General features: G+C 38.8%; 1 protein-coding gene across 1 annotated transcript in view; it reads left to right on the top strand.

Moving 5' to 3' along the window:
• Window positions 1–21,838, top strand: part of thsd7ba (thrombospondin, type I, domain containing 7Ba) — a 120,085-nt gene that overhangs the window by 66,440 nt on the left and 31,807 nt on the right. The window contains exons 10-14 of the mRNA XM_046404676.1: window positions 805–920; window positions 2,195–2,327; window positions 5,233–5,336; window positions 12,466–12,657; window positions 20,701–20,967. Of these exons, the coding sequence (XP_046260632.1) occupies window positions 805–920; window positions 2,195–2,327; window positions 5,233–5,336; window positions 12,466–12,657; window positions 20,701–20,967 (812 nt within the window). The remainder of the gene's footprint in view (window positions 1–804; window positions 921–2,194; window positions 2,328–5,232; window positions 5,337–12,465; window positions 12,658–20,700; window positions 20,968–21,838) is intronic.

The raw sequence follows: 21,838 nt of genomic DNA on the forward strand, positions 1-21,838 counted from the left end.
TTGTGTTTTTGTTTTTTAGACCCCTTAAAAACAAGATGATATGTCTCAGGAGGTTTATCCGGATGACTACAGCATTCATATGAATTCATTTAGCCTTGTTTTTAGTCTCCAGCAACTCCTGAGAAAAAAAAAATGTCTGGCTCTCCGGCACTATTTCACCAGCCAGCTGCTAACACTGTCTTCTGTTGGGCGATGGGCTGGCAGTGTAAAGTGTGTTTGTCAGAGCTTTTTTATTTAAAACAGATTTTCCCTTTTGTGGCCAAAGAGGTTGATGAGAATAAAGCTGTGTGATGGAAATCCAAAACAATGATCCAAAAAAAAAGCCAAAAAAGCTCCATAGAACTGAGAGAAACTGCAATCTGGGTGATAATTCCTCACAACAGGCAACCTCTGTCACACTAGACACAGTATATGTGATCCACTGTTGACATAAAACCTTTTTATTAGTGCAGCTTTAAGATAATTGGGTTTTAAAACTGACAGTATATTATAGTCCATAAAATACAGGCACTTTGTGTACTTGAATAGTGGGAAGATTTTTCCTTTTTCATAGAGCAATATTTGTGCCCGGGGATGCAACTGAATATGTGAGAAAACTGTAAATTGCTATATTTTTCCACCTTTTGCCTGGGCGTTGCAGACACAGGGACATGTAATCAATCATGTTTTCTGTGGGGAGATGTGTGATGTCAAGGACAGGGCAGTTGTTCCACTGCACTGTCCTGTTACCAGCGAGACTTGGGACATTTATCATTCATCGCCTGGGGGATGAAGAGAATTTAAGACCATTGTTTGTGTGTTTAGGTGTTCAGATTCTGTTCGTCCAGAAACTGTGCGAGCCTGTTTGCTTCCCTGCAAGAAAGACTGCATTGTGACACCCTTCAGTGAATGGACAGCCTGCCCGACAACCTGTATGCCAGGTAGCACTTCTCATGAATTTCTATGAACTTTGTTAGGTAATGCCTGTTTTATAGCTCTGCGGTGAGATTAATCCTACTAGATATCCTGATGCAGAAAAGCCTTCATTATTAATATACAGAAATAGACTGCATCAAAATCTAATCTTAATGGCACACACTACAAATTTAGAATTTCTTCTTATAAGTTTAACTTATTTCCTTTGAACTGCATGAGTTTGGGTGGGATTTGCCCTTTAACGATATACCTGTATGATACACAATATTAAAGCTGAAATAATGGGTCGGATAATTGATTAGTCAGCTGGCAAAAAAATGAACAGGCAACAACAATTCTGATACCAAATTAATCGTTTAAAGATTTCCTCCACACACACACACACACACACAAAAAAAAAATAAAAATCTAAAATTATAAGATTTCAGCTTTTGGAAATTTTGTAATTGATATGACTGATCAGTAAATAATAGAAAATACTGAAAAGAATGGTTTATCGCAGTTCTGAACAATCTATGCATTGATTATTGTATAACATATATTGTTACAATTTCAAGACAGTATAGTATGAGCAAACTCTCACAAGGTATGAGACGCCATATGTTAGAGTATAACAGCATCACTAGAGACCTGAGCTTTAAAATGCAGCCTTACAAATGGGCTCTGATGTCTCTAGTGTATTCAAAGATTACATTTACAAAGTGTAAATGCCAGTGTTAACTGTCCATTACATTAAGCCGACAGATCAAGAGGAAAATGGATATTTAATGGGTTTCAATATGTGTACTGTAAGTATCTTGGAAATCAAAAAGTATGTAATTGTTTTTGAAAGAATTTAGCAGGCATCTCGTCTCTGTAAATACGCTGTAGTCCATTGGGCCTGCTGATGATGTAATCACTTTCTTAATTGCACCATTTTCGATGTTTAGTAATTAGTGTTGTGTAATGAGCCTTGGAGCGGGAGCCAAATGAAGCCATTACAGTGTGGTGTGTCCGAAAAACAGACTGCAGTGAAGCTGAGGACATCACAGCCACAAGGGCAAGCTAATCAGGATCACATCAACTTGGAGACCACTTGTTCTTTAGCTGCCTCTTTGAGATTGCACTGTTGATACCGTGTCTCCATTTATCTGGTGTCCTGTATATGAGAGCTTGTCTTGGTATCATTTTTCTTTCTTTTCCCTCCTGGAAAACATTAAGTTAAATTCAACCGTGCAACTAATCTGCCACTGAACACAGGCTTTCTTTTGCTGTGAAGACTGTGTTTCATGTTCAACAGATAACGCCACTGCCGCTACACAGTCTCGATACAGGACCATCATTCAGAGGTCTGCTCATGGAGGTCAAGAGTGCCCCGACACACTGTATGAAGAGAGAGAGTGTGAATCACTTCCTGTATGTCCAGTGTTTAGGTAAAAGCATAAATTGGTATCAACCATTTTTCTTTTCCGTCTAAGGATAAGTTATCTATATTTATCTGCTGCGTAACAGAACACAATGTGGAGGAAGAAGCGAAACCTATTGTTGAATCGTGTCGGTGTCACAAGGGTTCATTAATGTTGTGAAATACTTGAAATGTGTGCATGAGCTTTAATAATGAGACTGACACCAGACACCACGGCATTTGACACATACTCTTATACTGCTTACAGTGTCATCTTATTACTTTTTGACACGACTGCATTTCGTGCTCAGCGAGACAAATCATACTGCAGCAGGACAGAAAAGAAAGGATAATAAATTACATGAAAATGCTGCACCAGTGATCACATGAAGTAAGAGAGCATATCATTACAGGTTGACAAGATGGTCACCAGCCTGGACAAAGTGCACATGCGTACAGCACGTGACACCCTTAGATACATATGGAAAATTGATATGCAGTATTTCCATCTAATACCGTGCTAATATCACTTGGTTTTTTTTTAGCAACATTGGGGGTTCACTTTTATGGTGCCTCCTTGTTGAGACATACAGTGGTATGAAAAAGTTTGGGCACCCCTGATCATTTTCAGGATTTTCCTTTATAAATCATTGGTTGTTCGGATCAGCAATTTCAGTTAAATATATCATATAGCAGACAAACACAGTGATATTTCAGAAGTGAAATGAAGTTTATAGGATTAACAGAAAGTGTGCAATAATTACTTAAACAACATTAGGCAGGTGCATAAATTTGGGCACCACAACAGACAAATGACATCAATATTTCGTAGATCCTCCTTTTGCAGAAATAACAGCCTCTAAACGCTTCCTATAGCTTCCAATGAGGGTCTGGAGTCTGGTTGAAGGTATTTTTGACCATTCTTCTTTACAAAAAATCTCCAGTTCAGTCAGGTTTGATGGTTTCCGAGCATGGACAGCCCGCTTTAAATCACACCACAGATTTTCAATAATGTTCAGGTCTGGGGACTGAGATGGCCATTCCAGAACGTTGTAGTTGTTCCTCTGCATGAATGCCTTTGTAGAGTTTGAGCAGTGTTTGGGGTCGTTGTCTTGTTGAAGTATCCAGCCCCGGCGCAACTTCAACTTTGTCACTGATTCTTGAACATTGTTGGCAAGAATCTGCTGATACTGACTGGAATCCATGCGACCATCAACTTTTACAAGATTGCCAGTACCTGCACTGGCCACACAGCCCCACAGCATGATGGAACCACCACCAAATTTTACTGTGAGTAGCAAGTGTTTGTCTTGGAATGCTGTGTTCTTCTTCCGCCATGCATACCGCCCCTTGTTATGTCCAAATAACTCAATTTTACATTCATCAGTCCACAGCACCTTATTCCAAAAGGAAGCTGGCTTGTCCAAATGTGCTTTAGCATACCTCAAGCGACTCTGTTTGTGGCATGTGCGTAGAAAAGGCTTCCGCCGCATTACTCTCCCATACAGCATCTCCTTGTGCAAAGTGCGCTGAATAGTTGAACGATGCACAGTGACACCATCTGCAGCAAGATCATGTTGTAGGTCTTTGGAGCTGGTCTGTGGGTTGAGTTTGACCGTTCTCACCATTCCTCGCCTCTGCTTATCAGAGATTTTTCTTGGCCTGCCACTCCGGGCCTTAACTAGGACTGTGCCTGTGGTCTTCCATTTCCTCACTATGTTCCTCACAGTGGAAACTGACAGCTTAAATCTCTGAGCCAGCTTTTTGTATCCTTCCCCTAAACCATGATGTTGGACAATCTTTGTTTTCAGGTCATTTGAGAGTTGTTTTGAGGCTCCCATGTTGCCACTCCTCAGAGAAGATGCAAAAGGGAGAACAACTTGCTACTGGCCACCTGAAATACCCTTTCTCATGATCGGATTCACCTGTGTATGTAGGTCAAGGGTCAATGAGCTTACCAAACAAACTTTGTGTTCCAATAATTAGTGCTAAAGGTACTCAAATCAATAAAACAACAAGGGTGCCCAAATTTATGCACCTGCCTAATGTTGTTTAAGTAATTGTTGCACACTTTCTGTTAATCCTATAAACTTCATTTCACTTCTGAAATATCACTGTGTTTGTCTGCTATATGATATATTTAACTGAAATTGCTGATCCGAACAACCAATGATTTATAAAGGAAAATCCTGAAAATGATCAGGGGTGCCCAAACTTTTTCATACCACTGTATATGCATAAATAATTCCTTTATAAAATATAAATCACTTCCTTCGTCAAACCTTGAGTTGAACAATTGACATGTCCAGTAAAAAACAAAACAAAACAAAAAAAAAAACAAGAGAATTTTACAACGTGAATAACAAACTGGTGTTATGTACTTTGAACATGGTGATAAACAAAATGGCTTAAGAGATGGTTTGAATTTCAGATCATGCAAATTCTCTTGTTATTTCAATTATCCAATCAGCAATTCACAATATATAAATGATCCAATCAGCAATTTAGAATATGTAAATGCCTGATAAATTCACACAGCAATGACAGAATTCTTCAATTTAATCATAAGGAAATTGAGAGCGACATTTTCATGTTGACCTTTTGTTACACAATAAGGAGTGCAGAGTTTGTAACTTACCACCTGTTATTTTTACCATATTTCAAGTGTAATTATTATTGTAAATGCCACTAAACAGGGTATAGTCAGCTGAAAGGGCTGCTTGAGAGTTAATTAAAATTTGCTTGATGTATGCTGTGTTTAATGAATTCATGATTTTATATGCTATCTTTTCTTGCCTGTATATAGAGGTTACATGTTGGCTGCATGTGGTTCAGATCAACAATTAAAAAACCAAACACCAGAACAAAACCGGAGAATCTTTCACCTGGCATTTCACTGAAGTGGTAATTTACGTCTTTCTGTCTTTGTGTAGGTGGAGGACATACAAGTGGCACAGCTGTACTCTGGTTCCAGATTCTGTTCGACGTGGATTATCTGGACCAGGAGAGGCCTGTGGAAATGGTTTAGAAACAAGAGGCAAGTGTTTTCTTTTTCTTTTTTTATTTCTGACCTATTTTATTCTCCACACTTGTCAGCTGCTACCACGTCACCGTTTTAAGCTTGGCTCTTCTGTATCTTTACTATCCTTATTTAATGAGACTTAATAGCCCTTTCAAAACTGCTCCTTTAACAAGCAAGTGATGGAAGCATAAAAGACATAGAGTGTGACCGTAGAGTGTAACAAGATGAACTTTTTGCTGATGATCTCATCACAAAACTGGTTTCTATTCATAAACGCAACAAATCTGACATCCACATGCAAGTTAAAAGAAACAGTCAGCCTTGTTTCACACAACACATACAGACACATGTGTGAAAATTGTTGGGCTCACACAACAGCGTCATTACTTTTGATATCGCCCAATAATGGATATGTAGTTAATGACTCGAGAACCTGAGTTTATAAAGTCTGACACTGAGAGTGTTCGGTGATTTATGGTCAGCAAATTAAACAATGAAAATAAACACCGGACATAATCCATTAATAGTGTAACATAATAAGAGCAAAGCTATAAACAAAAACGATTCATAATCCACAGAAATGAACTTGCTTTATGACTTGTAGACGGTGAGCCTCGGCTCCTCCACACAGTCTATAGATGAATATCCAACAAATGTTTCCACAAATGAACGCTCCCGCTGTAAAAATGTGTTTTCCTGGCAAAATATCATTCACCAAGAGAATATATTTTATTGGTGAATGTGGATTGTTGTGATAACAGTCCTCAAAAATATGCACTCTCGCAGTGTATATCAACACACAGTGATAGTGCATAATAATATGATATGATGATGATGATATTAATAGGAGATGAAACTAGGTGGCTGCAAATGTTGTGACATTTGGAATTCATAATTTTTGAACAACAAAACATACAAACATTATACTGTTGTGACTAAATAATGTACTCAAAATATGTTATTGTTGCAGATTTAAAAAAAATATATATTTAATATTATCTTTTATTAAAACAATATATTTAATATTATCTTTTAACAAGTTGTTATTTTTGAGGTAATTATCAGAGACCGAGTCATCCTTTACTGCTTACATTTGAACTCTGCTGTGTGTGTGTGTGTGTGTGTTTTATCTCAGTTTCTTGAACTCCACACTGCTGTGACATGACATGACTCCTCCATAGTGTTTCCTTGTTTATGCAGCTTTTATACACCTTATTACAGTGTGTCTCTGATGTATGTACCATATTTCCTGCATCATAATGCAGTAATTACTGTTGTCAGCACATCTTAAGTATGGTCTCATGTCCCTTTGATTACCCATAATTGTTTGTGCTCTCTCAGTGTATGAATGTGTTGTGTAGTTTCTGGACTTCGTAGATTCCTGCGCGTTGGTCTTCATGAAGAACTGAGTTTCTCTGAGTGGAGTTGTGAAAACGACTGCCACTGGCCCAAATCGTTAAAAAGCCAGAGTTTTAATTGGATCTTTTCAGACTCATTTAGAGGAAAGCAAATGTTCCAATAAATCCAAGAAACTGGCTGTTCTATCTAATTTACTGATGCGATTCAGGTGAAGTTTTCAGTAGGGTTTTTTTTTTTTTTTTTTTGCCGCCTTGAAAACTTTCTTGCATTTCTGTCTTCACCTTGGCTCGCTTTTTCTTGGCAGTGTAATTATGACTGACATTTCTCAAGTGAGTTTCTATGACTTCTTGGTGAGGATGGGAAAAGTGTCTGTAGTGTTCCCAGGTTAAGAGCAACCCTCGTTGACCTTTAGAGTTTCCTATTCGAATATGATTAGAAAATGAATAAGTTAAATACCTGTGACATTTCAGAAACTGAAGTGTGAGTCTGAAATTTGCACTTGATATACAGAAGTTAAATATAGATTTTAAGCTACAAAGAATTTATCCAGATTTATTTTACACAATGGATGACTGAGTCAAGTCAGTGGAAATGACATAAAATGTTGAAGTGGAGCATAATTAGAATACAATAATTGGGAGCAGGAACAGTGAATAAGGGCACATCAAAGATTTGCACCAAGTTGTAGAATGGCTTTCACAATTATGTCATTCATGGACCTTTGAAGATGCTGCATTTACGTGTCAGATATGTCATCGTCCACCCCAAATCAGCACAAAATACAAAACAGTCGTATGTACAGAATATCAATATTATTGTGTGTATATAATTACTCTAATAAGTGTGCAGTTTCCATGTGATGATGATGTACATTTTGGACAAACATGCAAGTCCACATGCTTTATTCGTTCTGTGTTTCCTCTTTTGGAATACTTCTTGTGTTTCCGACGCCATTTGAAATCGAGATTTCCTTGACATAAATTTCAGTCGCACTCATAATATTCGACATTGTATCATTTTCCATAAGCTCCGTATTCGCTGTAGCTGCTGTATTCACCGCGGTGGGACCAGAGCATGAGAGGGTATCAGATATTTCTCTTCATTGAGAAGCTGAGTATGAACATGCAAGCCGTGCAGCCTTTATCATGTCATTCATCCTGTTCCCCTGAAAAATATCGGCCAGCTCTCACCTTCTCCTCTGCTCCTCTGCCTTTAATACCAGCTGCACATGATCCTGATTATACTCTTTTGGAAATGAACTGTTGGCAGTCATTTCTATAGATTTTGAGTGTGTATTTTCATCTGCCTATGGTCCTTCAGTTTTTTTTGTTTTTTTTTGTTTGTTTGTTTTTGTTTTTGTTAGTTTTTTTTTTAAGTGAGTGAAATCGATTGATTCAGCAGGAGACCCAGTTGGTTTACAAAGCAGAGTGTTGCTGGAGACTGTGGTGCAGTATGTTGTGGTCGATATAGTAACAAGCAGGCGTCAGTATAGGGTGTTAATAGAAAATCAAAATCATCTAATGGACCAGAGTTAATTGTGCCACGTTCTGATCCGGCTTGCAGGCCTTGGGTTTGATACATGTGCTCTAAAGTACATGTGGGTATAGATGATGGCTGGATGGAGGAATCAATATAATTAGAACTAATTATTTACATAATTCGTTTATATTATGAAAACACATGTGAATAAAAAGGAATAAGTAAATATGTTTATTATCCTTATGCTATCAGTCATATGTTTGCTCTCAGTGTGAGGGGTTGCGTGGTAAGAAAGTGATAAAGATGTCACACTGCTGTGTTCTTTAAGGTGTAATCATGTCTGTCTGCCTGGCTTCCAGCCACAAATAACCAGCGACAGTCTTTTCCGTCTCACTGCGACTCTGTGTGTCACAGCTCAGACTAGCTGGTTTCAGAATTTACCAAACGCCAAATTTTCCTCGAGACCCTCTTTTTTTTTTGTTCCTGCCTCTGTAGAAGTCAGAGAGTCATGCAACTCAAAATAACTCCAAACTCTTCCTCCTTATATAGAATATTTTCAGCTCACTTTTGCCTCTTTTTGTGCCCCTTAGTGCACATCTGCATCAGCTCTCCATTCATATGTCTCTGTTGACTTTGTTTGTATGCATGCTGCATTCAAATATCTTTGAATGACAGAATTTCCCATAACATTTCACCCTTAATTACAAATATACCTCCTGTAACTTCTGTGTTGTGTATTTTCAGTGACATTCTGGCTGAACTCACACTAATTGAGAGTCAAAACCAGGCACAAAACCACCAAAAAACTTATTTTACTTTCCTTGAGCTAAGCATCATTTTGGCTGCCAAAATGGCTTTCCTGGGAGAATTACAAGAGAGTTGGTCGAAAATAGGACATTTTAGAAGAAATACTGTGTGGCCATGGGAAAATGGTAGATGGTGAGTGATGCTGAAACATTCAAATAGCAGTTACCAAACAGTTCAAATAGCAATCATGGCTATTCATCCCAGTCAGTTTGCAGGTCAGATTATACTGGCTCAAGCATGTACTGTAAGGTTAGAATCAGGGCCAAGTTTCTGACACATGCATGGGATTGGGTTTGGAGTTTACAAAGCCAACATGCCCATGGCTTGAACAAATTCTTCCTCCCATCTCAGTGTGCGTCTGGCCCCATGCCGGATGCAAGGCTCCATGTTGAATGAATACTAATGTCTTACCAAGTGCATGAGGTGAGGGTTGTGGCACATATGCTGAACTGATGCGCCAGCGGTTATGGATAAAAGGTGTTACTAAATAAGATTTTAAGAAGAGGAACCTTAACTATTGCCAAAGGAAATCTTTCACCGTATAAAAGAGGTACCTCTGAAAGGTGTATATGAAGTTGTAGCTGACAACTCAGAATGTGCTATGAGAAAATGGATTTCACACGAACCTCAACACACTGTGTCTAAATTCTGCCAAACTGTGGCTCATAACCAACTGGATGTGTTATATCCCTCCCTTAGCAGAACTGGAACTGTTGTGAGAAATTGGCCAATAGAAAATGAGTCATGCTGATCATTTTCTGCAGAAAAAAAATGAGACTTTAAGGCAATGATGAATCCTTTTTACGTAACTTTTCCCAAGGCATCACATAACAGTATAGTAAACAAGCAGTATGGCTGAATTAACATAAAGATTATGTTTGATTGGAGGGGTTTTTTATGTGGATGAAAAACCTAGTATTAAAATGATGATAAAAAATGTAACTTGCTCTGGGTCATGTTGATAAAAGCCATCGATTTATATTTATAAATCTGGAGTGTGACAATCCTCTTCAAAGCATCTCCTTTCAGCTGGCCCTCAGAAATGTTCACCTTTCTAAGTAACTGTATAATTAAAGACGATCCCTGTCAGTGGCGGAGCTACGTGACAAAAATTTAGTGAGAAGAGATGATGTGAGAGGCCACATAAATGGGCTTGGGCAACCAGAGGCTGCAATTATTATGTTAAAAATGGATGACATTCAGTTTAAAATCAGAATGTCAGTGCTCGCAGTGCTAGGCTCTGCTAATAAAAGACACTGGGGATGACAGAATGGGGTTGTAACTGGTGGAGGAGGTTGGGAACAGAGAAGACTATTCGAGGGAAATGGGCAGAACTAAATGTCAACAGGGACACATTATTATTACCGGTGGTAATTGAGCGAAATCTGTAGCGGCTGTTAATCATTTGTTGTTTTTCAAACACGTTTGTTAAGACGAAAATAAAATTCACCTTTCAAGATTCATGACAATATCGTCACTCTTTAACCTAGACACATACATGGAAAAATACAAGGTCTTTTTTTATAGCTGTGATTGTCAGTGTTACATAAACGCACCTCAATAATAGCTATCATCTCCCTGTCAGTGCCTTTGCAGAGGCCTTGTATGTAAATCACCATCCCACACATTTCCAGCAGAAATGTAGAAACTACACAGTTTTTGTCAGAGGGCAAAATTTAAAAGTCAAATAGAAATCAATAAAATGGATTAAAGGCATGTTTGCATATCAGTGAATTCTAAAATAGAAGAGAAGTTTCCTCCGCTCATAACATTGCTTTACTTAAATCCCAGTGTCCGTAAAGAGAACGTTGTCTTTGTCTGTGTATTGTGTCTATCTGCTCTAATTTCTTCTTTAAGAAAGTTGCAGTCCGCTCAACTGCTCCTATCCAATCAGTGACACCTGACAAAGCTTCAAAGGTTCTCAGTCTGCCTCCACACGGCCACACATCTACCCATTTGTTCTTTTTTCCTTCAATTTGATTTATTTAACAAACTCAGATTATCACTATTTTGAGGTTTCTCATTTATGTTGCTCCCCTTTGACACTCACAGAGTGATTATTCCTGCAAACATGCCGTGCAGACCGAATTAGCAGTGTTGGAAATAATGTCTCCACCTTGGGAGTGTTTGAATTGAGTGCACCACTTGATTCGCAACATTACTGTCGCTAGTCACATTGTGCAAAAATGATACAGTCAAATGAGCACGTAATCCCCCCCAAGAATGAGACAGGGGCCAGAGCTAATCTGTGCTGCAAGATGTTTCATCGTTTTCCAATTTGTCGAAATCAAAGTGGCTAAATATGCTTCCAGTTTTGGAAATTTAGATGTTTAGTGTCCCCAACTTGCATGCTGAGACATTCATTAGACAAAGCAGTACAATACTGAGATACTGAGACTGAGACACAGTGCAAATGCATGCTAGTATCTGACACATCAAATGGGAGGTTATACTTGACAGATTGCAAAACAAAAAGTGTGTGTGTCACTCAGTGCGTGTTATGATGAATACAAGGAGTTTTAAGTTGAAAAGTGATTCAATAAACAAATATTTACATGTACGCTCAAATGTCTCAAGAAAATACTTACCTTGAAACAAAGACATTGTACCAGCGTCACAGGAACGCTTATTAATATGTAAATATATGCAGCAAGGCACTGGAAAATCAAATCATCTACTCTACAGAGGGAACCTGTGGTGTAAGGAAATTTACTGTGGTTAATGTTATTGGGTTTTGTCTCTCACAAGAGCACTGCCAATTTTTTCACAATTTTAAGGCAAGCTTTTGCTATCCAGTGGATAATCAATAAGATCTACTGCCTCCTGTTCTCAACTTCTATTGAATTGTTAGCTACAGCTAATTCCCATCTTTTCTGACAGAGAGTGGCTTCACTTGTGTGACAGCTTTCACTTTGACATAAGTTAAAAAGCAACGACATTGGACCACATTACTTCCAGTAAACTGAGTACTACATCAGGTATTTAAAAGCCCATCTAGTCTCGCTGTTTGTTCAAATTATTCTTATAATTATATTCAGCTACAGTACAGAGCTGTGATGTCTTTGTTTGTCATTGATCGATATGGATATGATATGATCAAAGCATGTATACGTTCGCTGAAAAATAATTAACTTTCACAGTCTGTTATTATGAATGTTTATATTCAATAAATAATAGCTATCAGAAGAATCGTGATAAAGTTGTCTGAAGGTTGATTTAGCATTTCATTAGATCTTAACATGAAAACTGCACAAGGATATTCTTTACACACACACACACACACACACATATATATACAGTATATATGACTGATGGGATGGCTATTCTGTAGCTAAATTTTCTTCCTGAGACCATTAAACCTAAACATAAAAAAATGGATGACCAGATCTTTCCCTCCCTGTTCCTGTTCAATCAAACTGTGAATATGAATGTGACCTAATGCTTGAATCAGGCTCATTAGAGCACAGATGAAATGACACTCTTGCTCCACTCTTTGCAGGAATCAGTTGCGTTGACGAGAGCGGTGACTCGGCCAATATGACAGAGTGCCTGCGGTGGGCTGGCCCCTTGCCCCCTCAGATCAGGGTATGCCGGGTGCCTTGCAAGGATGACTGCACTCTAACTGCGTGGTCCAAGTTCTCTGACTGCGCTGGATGTGGCAGCTCCCGCAGCCGCACGCGCTCGCTCACAGGTAAAGACTGGGCTATTATTCACAAACCATTTGACACGTATGTCAACCGCTTCACCTTGATTCCTAGGTCAAGCATTCTCACATTGACTGGCAAATCTCGATTAACGTCACATGATGTTAGCATTAAAGAAAAAGGCACTTAGGATTCCTGTCCAACCTCTTTTCTTGTTCTGGTTCTGTTACTGTAACTTTCTACTGTCCCTGTAGTTTTACATCAGGTCCTAAATTAGGTCTCTCTCTCAGCTGGTAATCCCTTATTTCAGTGCACATGGCAAAATCTGAATTACACGCTGTGGTTGCAGACCAGCCTGGATACTATTTGTCTTCATGAATATTTGATCCGATGCCAGAGGGGTTGTAGTAAACATACCCTGTCTTCTTCTATAATGCTCTTACAGTCCAACACATGAAATCAGCCTCAGCTCAGTGGTGGGTTTTATTTGGAAAGAGTGTGTGCTCATGTTCAGAGGATCAAAATGATCATAATAGTTCAGTACTTCAGTACAGTACAATTATTTTATGCCAACTTTAGGTGAGGTAATCTTAAACATCTAAAAGGTTGTTGTATTTCCACAGGAAATACAACCTTTGAGTAGAGAGAAGGAAAAAAAAAAAATCTTCATTATCTAAAGAGAGGATTAGCAGAAGTAAAAGCTGCAAATGATGTGTGAACTGCATTCATACAAGGAACATCGGCGAGAACAGAAAAGTCCTAATACTAATTCATCAAAATAAGGTTGGAAATTGGCAGGATGTTCACCCTAGATGAAGGAGAGGGCACATTATGACAAGTGTTTTGTACTTATAATTTTTTTGTTGTTTAAAAATTCAACAACCTCCATCATCTATCATGCCACTCATTATTACCTTCACAGCAGTGTTTTTGCAAATCAAAAAAATTGAGAACTTGAAAGGAGAGAGGCCAGAAATGAACAGTCACACCTCTGCACTGTGTGACTCTGAATGACTTCTTTACTAATAACTTCTGACACCCCCCACTCCTTCAAGCACACACACACACACACATATGGAAATCAGATCTGATCTGATCTGACTCACTCAGAGATTTCTGTGATTGTTTGGCCTTATGTAGATATGGGATGCTGTCCAAAATATTGAGTCACTTGAACTGAAAGCTGTAAATATACCCATCGGCATGAATGAGCGTGTGTGTGTGTGTGTGTGTGTGTATACAATCCATATGAGTAGAGCAGTGGGTGGTTCGGGAGTTACAGCATTCACAAGCAAGAATGTTCAGGTGCACTACTGACTTCTCCAAGGAATTTGCATGGTTATCCCGTTTCTTCCTGGCACTACGATTCCACTCCGACAGTCTAAAGAATACATGCAGATTAAGTAAACTATTATTATTATTATTATTATGCCCACAGGGGTGAAAAGGTCTACTGATGTTCAGAATAAAAATTATCTGTACAAATCTGTCACCTCTTACCCAATGCGTGCCTTTGCTGTGGGCTTTGCCAGGCATTACCATTTTCATTCTTTCTTTATGGCTGGCTGGTAGTGGACTGGGCTTAAATTCGCCCAGGTGTATTTGTTGCTCACGCATGGCAGTTGAGAGCCCACACATATTTTCAAACTTGCCTTTTGCTGAGAACTGTTAAACCCAATACCTCCAGATCTGTTTTCCATTTGGACCAACCAGACAACAACACTTGAGCAAGAATGTCTTTGACACTGTTTGTGCTGGTCGCTCGTGGGTTAGCTGCCAACTCGAGGTAAGCCCCAAACCACCAACTGCCAACTTAGTTCTTTTTCTTTAGTTATTTTTTTCTGCATACACATGCACACACTTTGTGCTAGAGATTGACTGTAGCCTAGAGGCAAAAAAAGAACCAATTTCCAGTCATTCTCGTAACTGATACAACATTTGAGCCCCTTCTGCATCCTGTCCAAAATGCCGTATGAATCACTTGAACTGGAGAGTGCAAATTGACCCACTGGTGTGTATAAGAAGGCAGCTCAAAGAATGGATTGGCATTAGTGGGGAGAGGTGCATGCTGCTTCCCAGCTTGTTGTTCAAAAAAGAGGTAATTGAATATAGTGAATTTATTGAAATCAAAAATTGATCTTTGGTGCTTAGACGCCAGCGAGAAGTAGAACACCACAGGAAAACTTCTGATGAACAAAGCGCTTCCTGATGAAGGAGACTCCAGACCCAGTCGCTCGTGGTGATGTTGGCGAGGAGTAACGATGACTCATGAAAAGAAACTTGTAGCCGGAGGATTTGAAAGAAGTTGGGTATCCACGGAAAAGGTGGTGAAGGGGTGGAGGTGGGTTGCCGCACATCAGGAAGCTGAAATGACAGCTGAATGACCTTAGGGAGAGAGAACACTTCTTTTATTTTTAAGTGACTGGCTAAAGGAGTAACGTGATTGTGATTGGAAGATGTTGAAAATGAGATGGTGGGGTGATTAAGGATTGCGGGAAAATAGAAGGTATGGGAAAAAGAAGTAGTCTTCCTGACTGAACTTTTGCTAAGCTCCATTTCTGTGCATACTGGGACAGAGCCCTAAACCATCTATCCATCCATCCATTTTCTATACTGCTTATCCGTCAGGGTCAGGGAGCCTATCCCAACTACCTACGGACAAAGTGGGGGGGTGGTACACACCCTGGACTGAGCCCTAAACCAGTTAAGTCAAAACGTGGGACTCCTCTACAGTAAATGAAGTCCATGCTGTTTTATAGACTAATATGATCATTGGTTTCCAATTATTTGCACCTTTAAAAGTGCTGCCAGTAGCATTTTTAAGAGTCATATATTAAATTTAAATGACACTGATATGTTGATATATTTAAAATGAATAAAAGACTGTTTCTTCCTGTAGCAATTACAATGTTGAGCTTTGAAATTTTTTACTGTTTACTCTGAAAACTGTGGAATAGATGCCTTTATTCTGATTTGTTTATATTAATTATGCTGATGTCTGAGTATTAGTAGGGTAATGATTATCTGCACTGAATTGCTCCAACTGAAATATAGTGAATTTATTGTTCGGTTTTGCTTGCCCTCCCAAATTCTTGTTATTTTTTATGCTGTTAATCAGTTATTAATTATTTAATTGTATGTATCTAAGTTCAATTGAATTTTTATCAAATGTGCCACTTTATAGATAGATTTGTATAGAAAGAGATGACTGATTGATTGAAATCTACTCCGAGGAAATGCACTAAAACTTCCAAGGAGGTGGGAAGAAAAAGGCTGTACTACCTGAATGCAAAGCGCTAGGCTGCTAGGCTAGAGTGCAGTGAGAGGATTTCTGTGAGGTTTATGATAGAGATATCTCACAGTACATGTATTTTATTGTCAGCCATATATTACAAAAGAGGTGGGATAACTGCAAGAGAATTCAGACTTTTACGACATGACTTTTATGTCAACAGTTTACTTGAGCAACACATATTGTGAAATGTGTAAGATATATACAGTAATAAAAAGTGTGATAATATTGACAGTTATGCTGCCTTAGCGATATCAACACAAACTTTACTACCTTTAGTTGCTCTCCTGTTAATGTTGGAACAGTCGATCGTCTCAGTTTGAAATCAGTCTTTGAAAAGAGTTTCGAGTCCAGTTTCCACTCTCAGTTAAAGTTCCCGCTTCACATCACACTGCAAAACTTTCTTGGTCCTGCAGCTTCCTACAGTCAGAAAACATGTGATTGGCTTAGCTTTCTGACTGTTAACAAATCCCCATGAATTTGTTAATTCTCTTCAGATGTGCATCAACCAGTAATTAAACATTAACATGATACAACAGCTATTAACACCAGTCATTGCATTGCAGAGGGAAATGATTCTATGTTTACAGTTTTTCTACAGCAGGTGTTGTATTTTTTTTTTTTTTTTCATTTCGAAAGCTGGAGTCAAACCAATAACAGACCAGGTGTCGGGCATTAATCCAATCAGATCAAATAGATTAATTCATGTTGACATTTCACTGTTACCTTTTGTACATTTATTGACATCTTTGTCAAGCTAATCTGTTCATGGCCGACCATCCCACAGTAAGATAAAGCTCTTTCGCTCACTCCACTTATGCAGATGCTTTTCAGGACCATTCTGGCACTGTTTTGGAAACAAGCAGACAGTGCAGTGTTAAGGCTGCTAATGGAGCATCAGCTCAATAAATGTAACATAGCCATCATGTTGAATTATTAATGTAGGTTTAATTCAAATGCAGGATGTTAAAACAAGCTGGATGATGCAGACTTAAATGCAGATTGTTTGTGGTCCCTGTTGGCCTCCTACTGCCTGTAATGTAGTTGTCAAAGTGAAGTGATATCGCACTGGTGCTCTTCAATCAAACACCAGCAGTGGCATAAATTGAACAGATTGTTGGTGAATTGCAGCGCTGTGGCAGTGAGTTCACACTCTGTGAGGAATGTTCGCAATCAGACCCACTTCAGAAACAGATGGGCTGCTCATTGGGCGCACAGGACGCCGAGGACACCCGGGATCTATGAAATAAACAGGGGTGCAGAAGTACAGCAGGGTTAGCAAACCTGAGTGAAACTCTTTCACCAGGTCTTGTGCTGATGTCTATTAAATGTGTGGGGCTTTTCCTGTACTTCTGCAGTACAGAAACAAGGTGTGCACTTAAATTATGACAATTACATCGCAATTTGCTTTTTCTGTGTGAAATGCAATTCATTAAAGCCACACTTGGGCATGTAGCACAAAGTGTTGGCTGGCTCTGTTCATCTGGGACCAGCAGGATTCATTTTAACCAAACAGCAAGGAAATAAGCACTTACAAAGCAATGGTATCTGAACATGAAAACAACATAATACCGGCTGTTCCTAAGCAAAAATATAACACGCGCAGGTCTTATTTGTATCCTTTTAAATCGAGACTGTGAAACTTTTGAAAGAAAAAATAACACCCTTGCTCCTACAGATTAAAAGTTCGATTCGTACTTGAATGTTAGCAAATTTTAGACAGCCATTATACCTCCTGGATTATTTTGTTCTCTGCCTGTGCAAATGTCAAACCATGTTTCAGCAGGTCACACGATCATTTCAAAGGCTTTATCACAAAAGCAAAACAAGAAGTAAGCACAGTGTAACTCACCAGAAGGCATCTTTGGTGTTTCCTGCTTGTGATCCCATTCCACATACACACATTTAGGTCATCTAATAATAATGTCTGTCTAAAGCAACTGACCTGAAAACATTTAGGGACATTAAGGAAAACTCAGCAAAAGCTTCATCGAATCACATTATGGGGAGAAATATTATATAAATGTCATGTTGTTAAACGGTTTGTCAGATATTATTTGGCTGCTAATGTTTTTTTGGGAAACTTTGATCACTGTCAGCCTGTTCGTGCATCCAATTCTGATGTATGTATATTAATAATACCCATGAGTCTGCTGCTATGCTAGCAGCTCTATGAGGCTGCACCTATAGGCACAAGGATGCTTTTGACCTAATGATGGCACTTAGTGAAAAGCTAATGAGCCACCAACATTCGTGCAGCTCATCCTGGGGTTTGGCTTTCTTGTCCTTCAGTTGCTTGTGCTATAACAGTTCAGTTTGTTTGGTTCATTTGTAGACTCGTGCATCTTAAAGCCTTTCATTCAACAGACAGCATTTGTGATTCATGATTATTTCACTTCTGTTTGAAAGACATTTTCATCCAGTCATTAAAGCAAAGAAACACACTTTGAACATATACATTGCAAATTTTTAAATACGAAGATTTGTTAATAGCTTTTATCTGCCTAAATCCAGTTCAGTCAGGTGCATTAGCTTAGATAGTTTGTCTGTATCACATGCTCTGAACTGAATTCAGACCCAGCATGGGGTCAGACCCAGCACTCATATCAGCTGCATGATCTGGTTAGCATTGACATGTACATGAAGAAGCACTGACTGTTGTCACTCTTAAATTCTTTGAACAATGTACTATCGCAACAGCAATGTCAAGAGAATAAGGATATTTCTAGCTCTTGAGAACAGAACATTGGCTGTTATATAACACTAGCCTATTCAATGTTGTGAAGCAGACAATCAATCACGAGAAAGATTTTTGAGCGGTTGGACAGCTTGACAGGCTTTATCTGTTACTTGTCCAGATATGCAAAGTGACAGCGTCTGAGAGGAACACAGGTCTCTCAGCTGCTGTGTTACTTTCCTGCTCATGCTCATCTATTAATACTCATCAAACATAATGGACAGGAATAATTATTTGAAGCCTGAAGTGAACTGTGCCCAGTTCTAATAGTCATAATGGAGGTCTTAATGGAGGTCTTCAACTTGAAATAAAAAATTCATTCTCACCCTTATTAGACGGAGGAGTTGGAGATGGAAAAGAAAAAATTCACTGCTGATACACAATGGGTGTAAGTCTATGGTGCATCACTCCATCCATTTTCTATTATTCTTTAGTGTATCAATAATTATGTTTGATTTCACAAAAACACTTTGGCACCAGATCTTCCGTGGATCACCTGGAAGCCCAAGCCATGTTGTGTTTTGCTTCTTTAGAACAGACAGAACAAGGGGTTACTAAAAGCAAGAAATTATTAAGATATAAATGAGATACAGCAGGCTGAGGGAGAGTGGATTCACTGAAAATAGAATTACAGAACTTAATAATGACATACTGAACAGTGATATAACAGTGAGTGGACAGCTGTGCAGCTCTACGCTGTCTCTGCTGTTTCTCCAGTTTTCAACCACTTGAATCAAAAACCCGCCTGTGCCTCACTGATCATTAATAATAAACAGGAACCACTGTCTGCTGGCAGAAGTCATGGATGAAAAAGGAAGCCAGTGTATAAATGTGCATCACGAGAAAAAAAAGGCAAGATATTTTTGAGGAAATCTGTCTTTCTGTGTTTCCCCCCTAAGTGGGTGAACACAGCTGCAACAGTTTTTCCTCTTCCTGGTCCTAACGGTAAAATACAGTGTCTTTACAGTACGTGCTGTGTCTAAATAAGGTGCATTTGAATACAAATGACATATGACAACAACAGAGTTAGAAATGGTCTTTTAGGTGAATAAGACGATAATCCTGTTTGTAATATTTATTCAGAATGAAATGTCTCTACATTATTTAGAAAAACAATTTCCCAGGTCCAACCCTCAGAGCATATGGTTGTAGTGATGTAAGGCAGACATTAAGTGTGCATAATTCCCAAGAGGCTTCAAAATAAAAATAAAAAATTAAAGTGTGATTTGCTTTCAAATAGCACGAATCATTCCCTGGGGTCATTTCACAAAGAAAAAGGTTGCCTCCCCTCTGGTCTTTGAGCACTTTGGTGAACTTATTGGCTTTTACTTGTGTTATGTTAGGTTCCTCTGCACGAAATAAGATCAAACTATAGGAAAGAGCAGAGTGAGACAAACAGGTGGGTAATTTAATCCAACCCCTATGGTAATCAGACATTTAGAGAGCGCTGTCTGTGATGAAACCATTTGTGAAAAGTGGTAAACACATTTATGTTCAACTGCCTGGTTTCATAGACAAAAAGGTAAAAATGTATAATGATGATTTAATGGATTTTTTCAGTGCAAATGTCACTTAATTTGAAAACATCACATTAAAGGGTGGAATACTAGAGTGTGCTAAACCACATGAAACACATGGTTGGTCGGGGTTAAGCTCTCCTGGTCAGACAATGATCATTAGATAAATCTTTACTTCATTTAATTGCTGGTAGACTTTAGTCCTTGTAGACACTGTTGGATCCCGCAGTGAAAGTGAATAATGGAAAGCTGGTGCATGTGCCCTTGTCATCCACAATTAAAATGATTAAAATGATCATTTTATGGCTTTGTAGTCATCACTAGAAAAGTAGTTTGCTTACCTGCTAACATTGTAAGATCATGAATGAATGATCATAAATAAATGAACACAATAAAGCATTTTATATTGTACAGTTTTAAATATCAGTTCTTTTTTCTTTGCCTTTGGCTGTCTATTAACTGAGGTTGAAAATCAAATAGTAAATCTATTTATGCATTCAGCAGCTCTTATTCTCTTTCATTGTTTTCTCCTTCTTCTGCTCAGGTCGTAGTAAAAAGAAGGAGCATTGCCTGAATGAGAAGCTGTACCCTCTGGAGGAGGCCGAGACCTGTCCATGTGACCAGTATTTGTCCCAGCCCTATGGGAACTGGTCTGCTTGTATCCTACCCGACCCTTCAGCTTCAGGTTCCCTGAAAGCCTGGATGAGCCAGCGGGAGGTAAAGGAGTGTGGACAAGGTCTGCGCTACAGAGCGGTGGCCTGCATTGACCAACAGGGACACCTGGTCGACCCCACACTGTGTACAGACTCAGGTAGGTCTCACAGAAATATATTTTGCCAGTATAAATATGTTTGCCCTTTACAAGCCTGCAAAAACTGTAACCAGATAATTAGACTGAATAAGCATTTTGTTTCCCTTAGTTCATTCAAGCCTGACATTGGGTTCACGTTCATTTCTTGTTGGGGTTATTTTTGATTTGTTCTAACCAGGCTTTAACAAGAGACATGTAGTCCAACTCAACTTGTTGGGTATGTCGTAAGATGACAACCGAATTTTTATCCCCTCTACCAAGCTCTAACTGATCAGTTGTTTCTCTGCCCAGATGAAACATACGTCAGTGGGCACAACACCTGACCCATCGGTGAACAATTCTCAGATGTGGGCAGGACTAACAGCATTGTGTTGTGTTTCAGAGACTGTATCAAAATTCAAAGATGTCAAAAGGCATTTTTGGCATCATGCCAGCTATTTTTAATCAAATCACTGCCATTGATTCTCTGCTGGAGACAAGGGACCACTTGTTCTTTACTCGCCAGTATGCAGCTTAGATATTGGCAGTCAATAGTAAATAATGAAAAATAAAATTGTAATATTGTTGAAATCTTGTCTGTAATGCTAACTTAAAGGTGGTGGTGATTTGAAATCTTAGGTTGCCTTTGCTTTGGTCCATTTTTTGGCCTATTTCAGTGTGAAAGACAGTCGGTTGAATAATATTAATAAAGTTATCCAAAAATAGCAAACTAACAAAAAATTGCTAACTGCAAAGTGTTTGCCGGGTGGGCACAGTGTAGGAATGAGACACTCATTAGTCAGATAATTAGCTCATGGCATTACGGTGAGTAAGTCCAAGGTCTGGCGGAGTGCAGGCCAGTGGCATGTCTGCCTGACATTATTAATGTGGT

This window comes from Scatophagus argus, chromosome 11 (genome assembly GCF_020382885.2).
Source record: "Scatophagus argus isolate fScaArg1 chromosome 11, fScaArg1.pri, whole genome shotgun sequence".
NCBI classification, from domain to species: domain Eukaryota; kingdom Metazoa; phylum Chordata; class Actinopteri; family Scatophagidae; genus Scatophagus; species Scatophagus argus.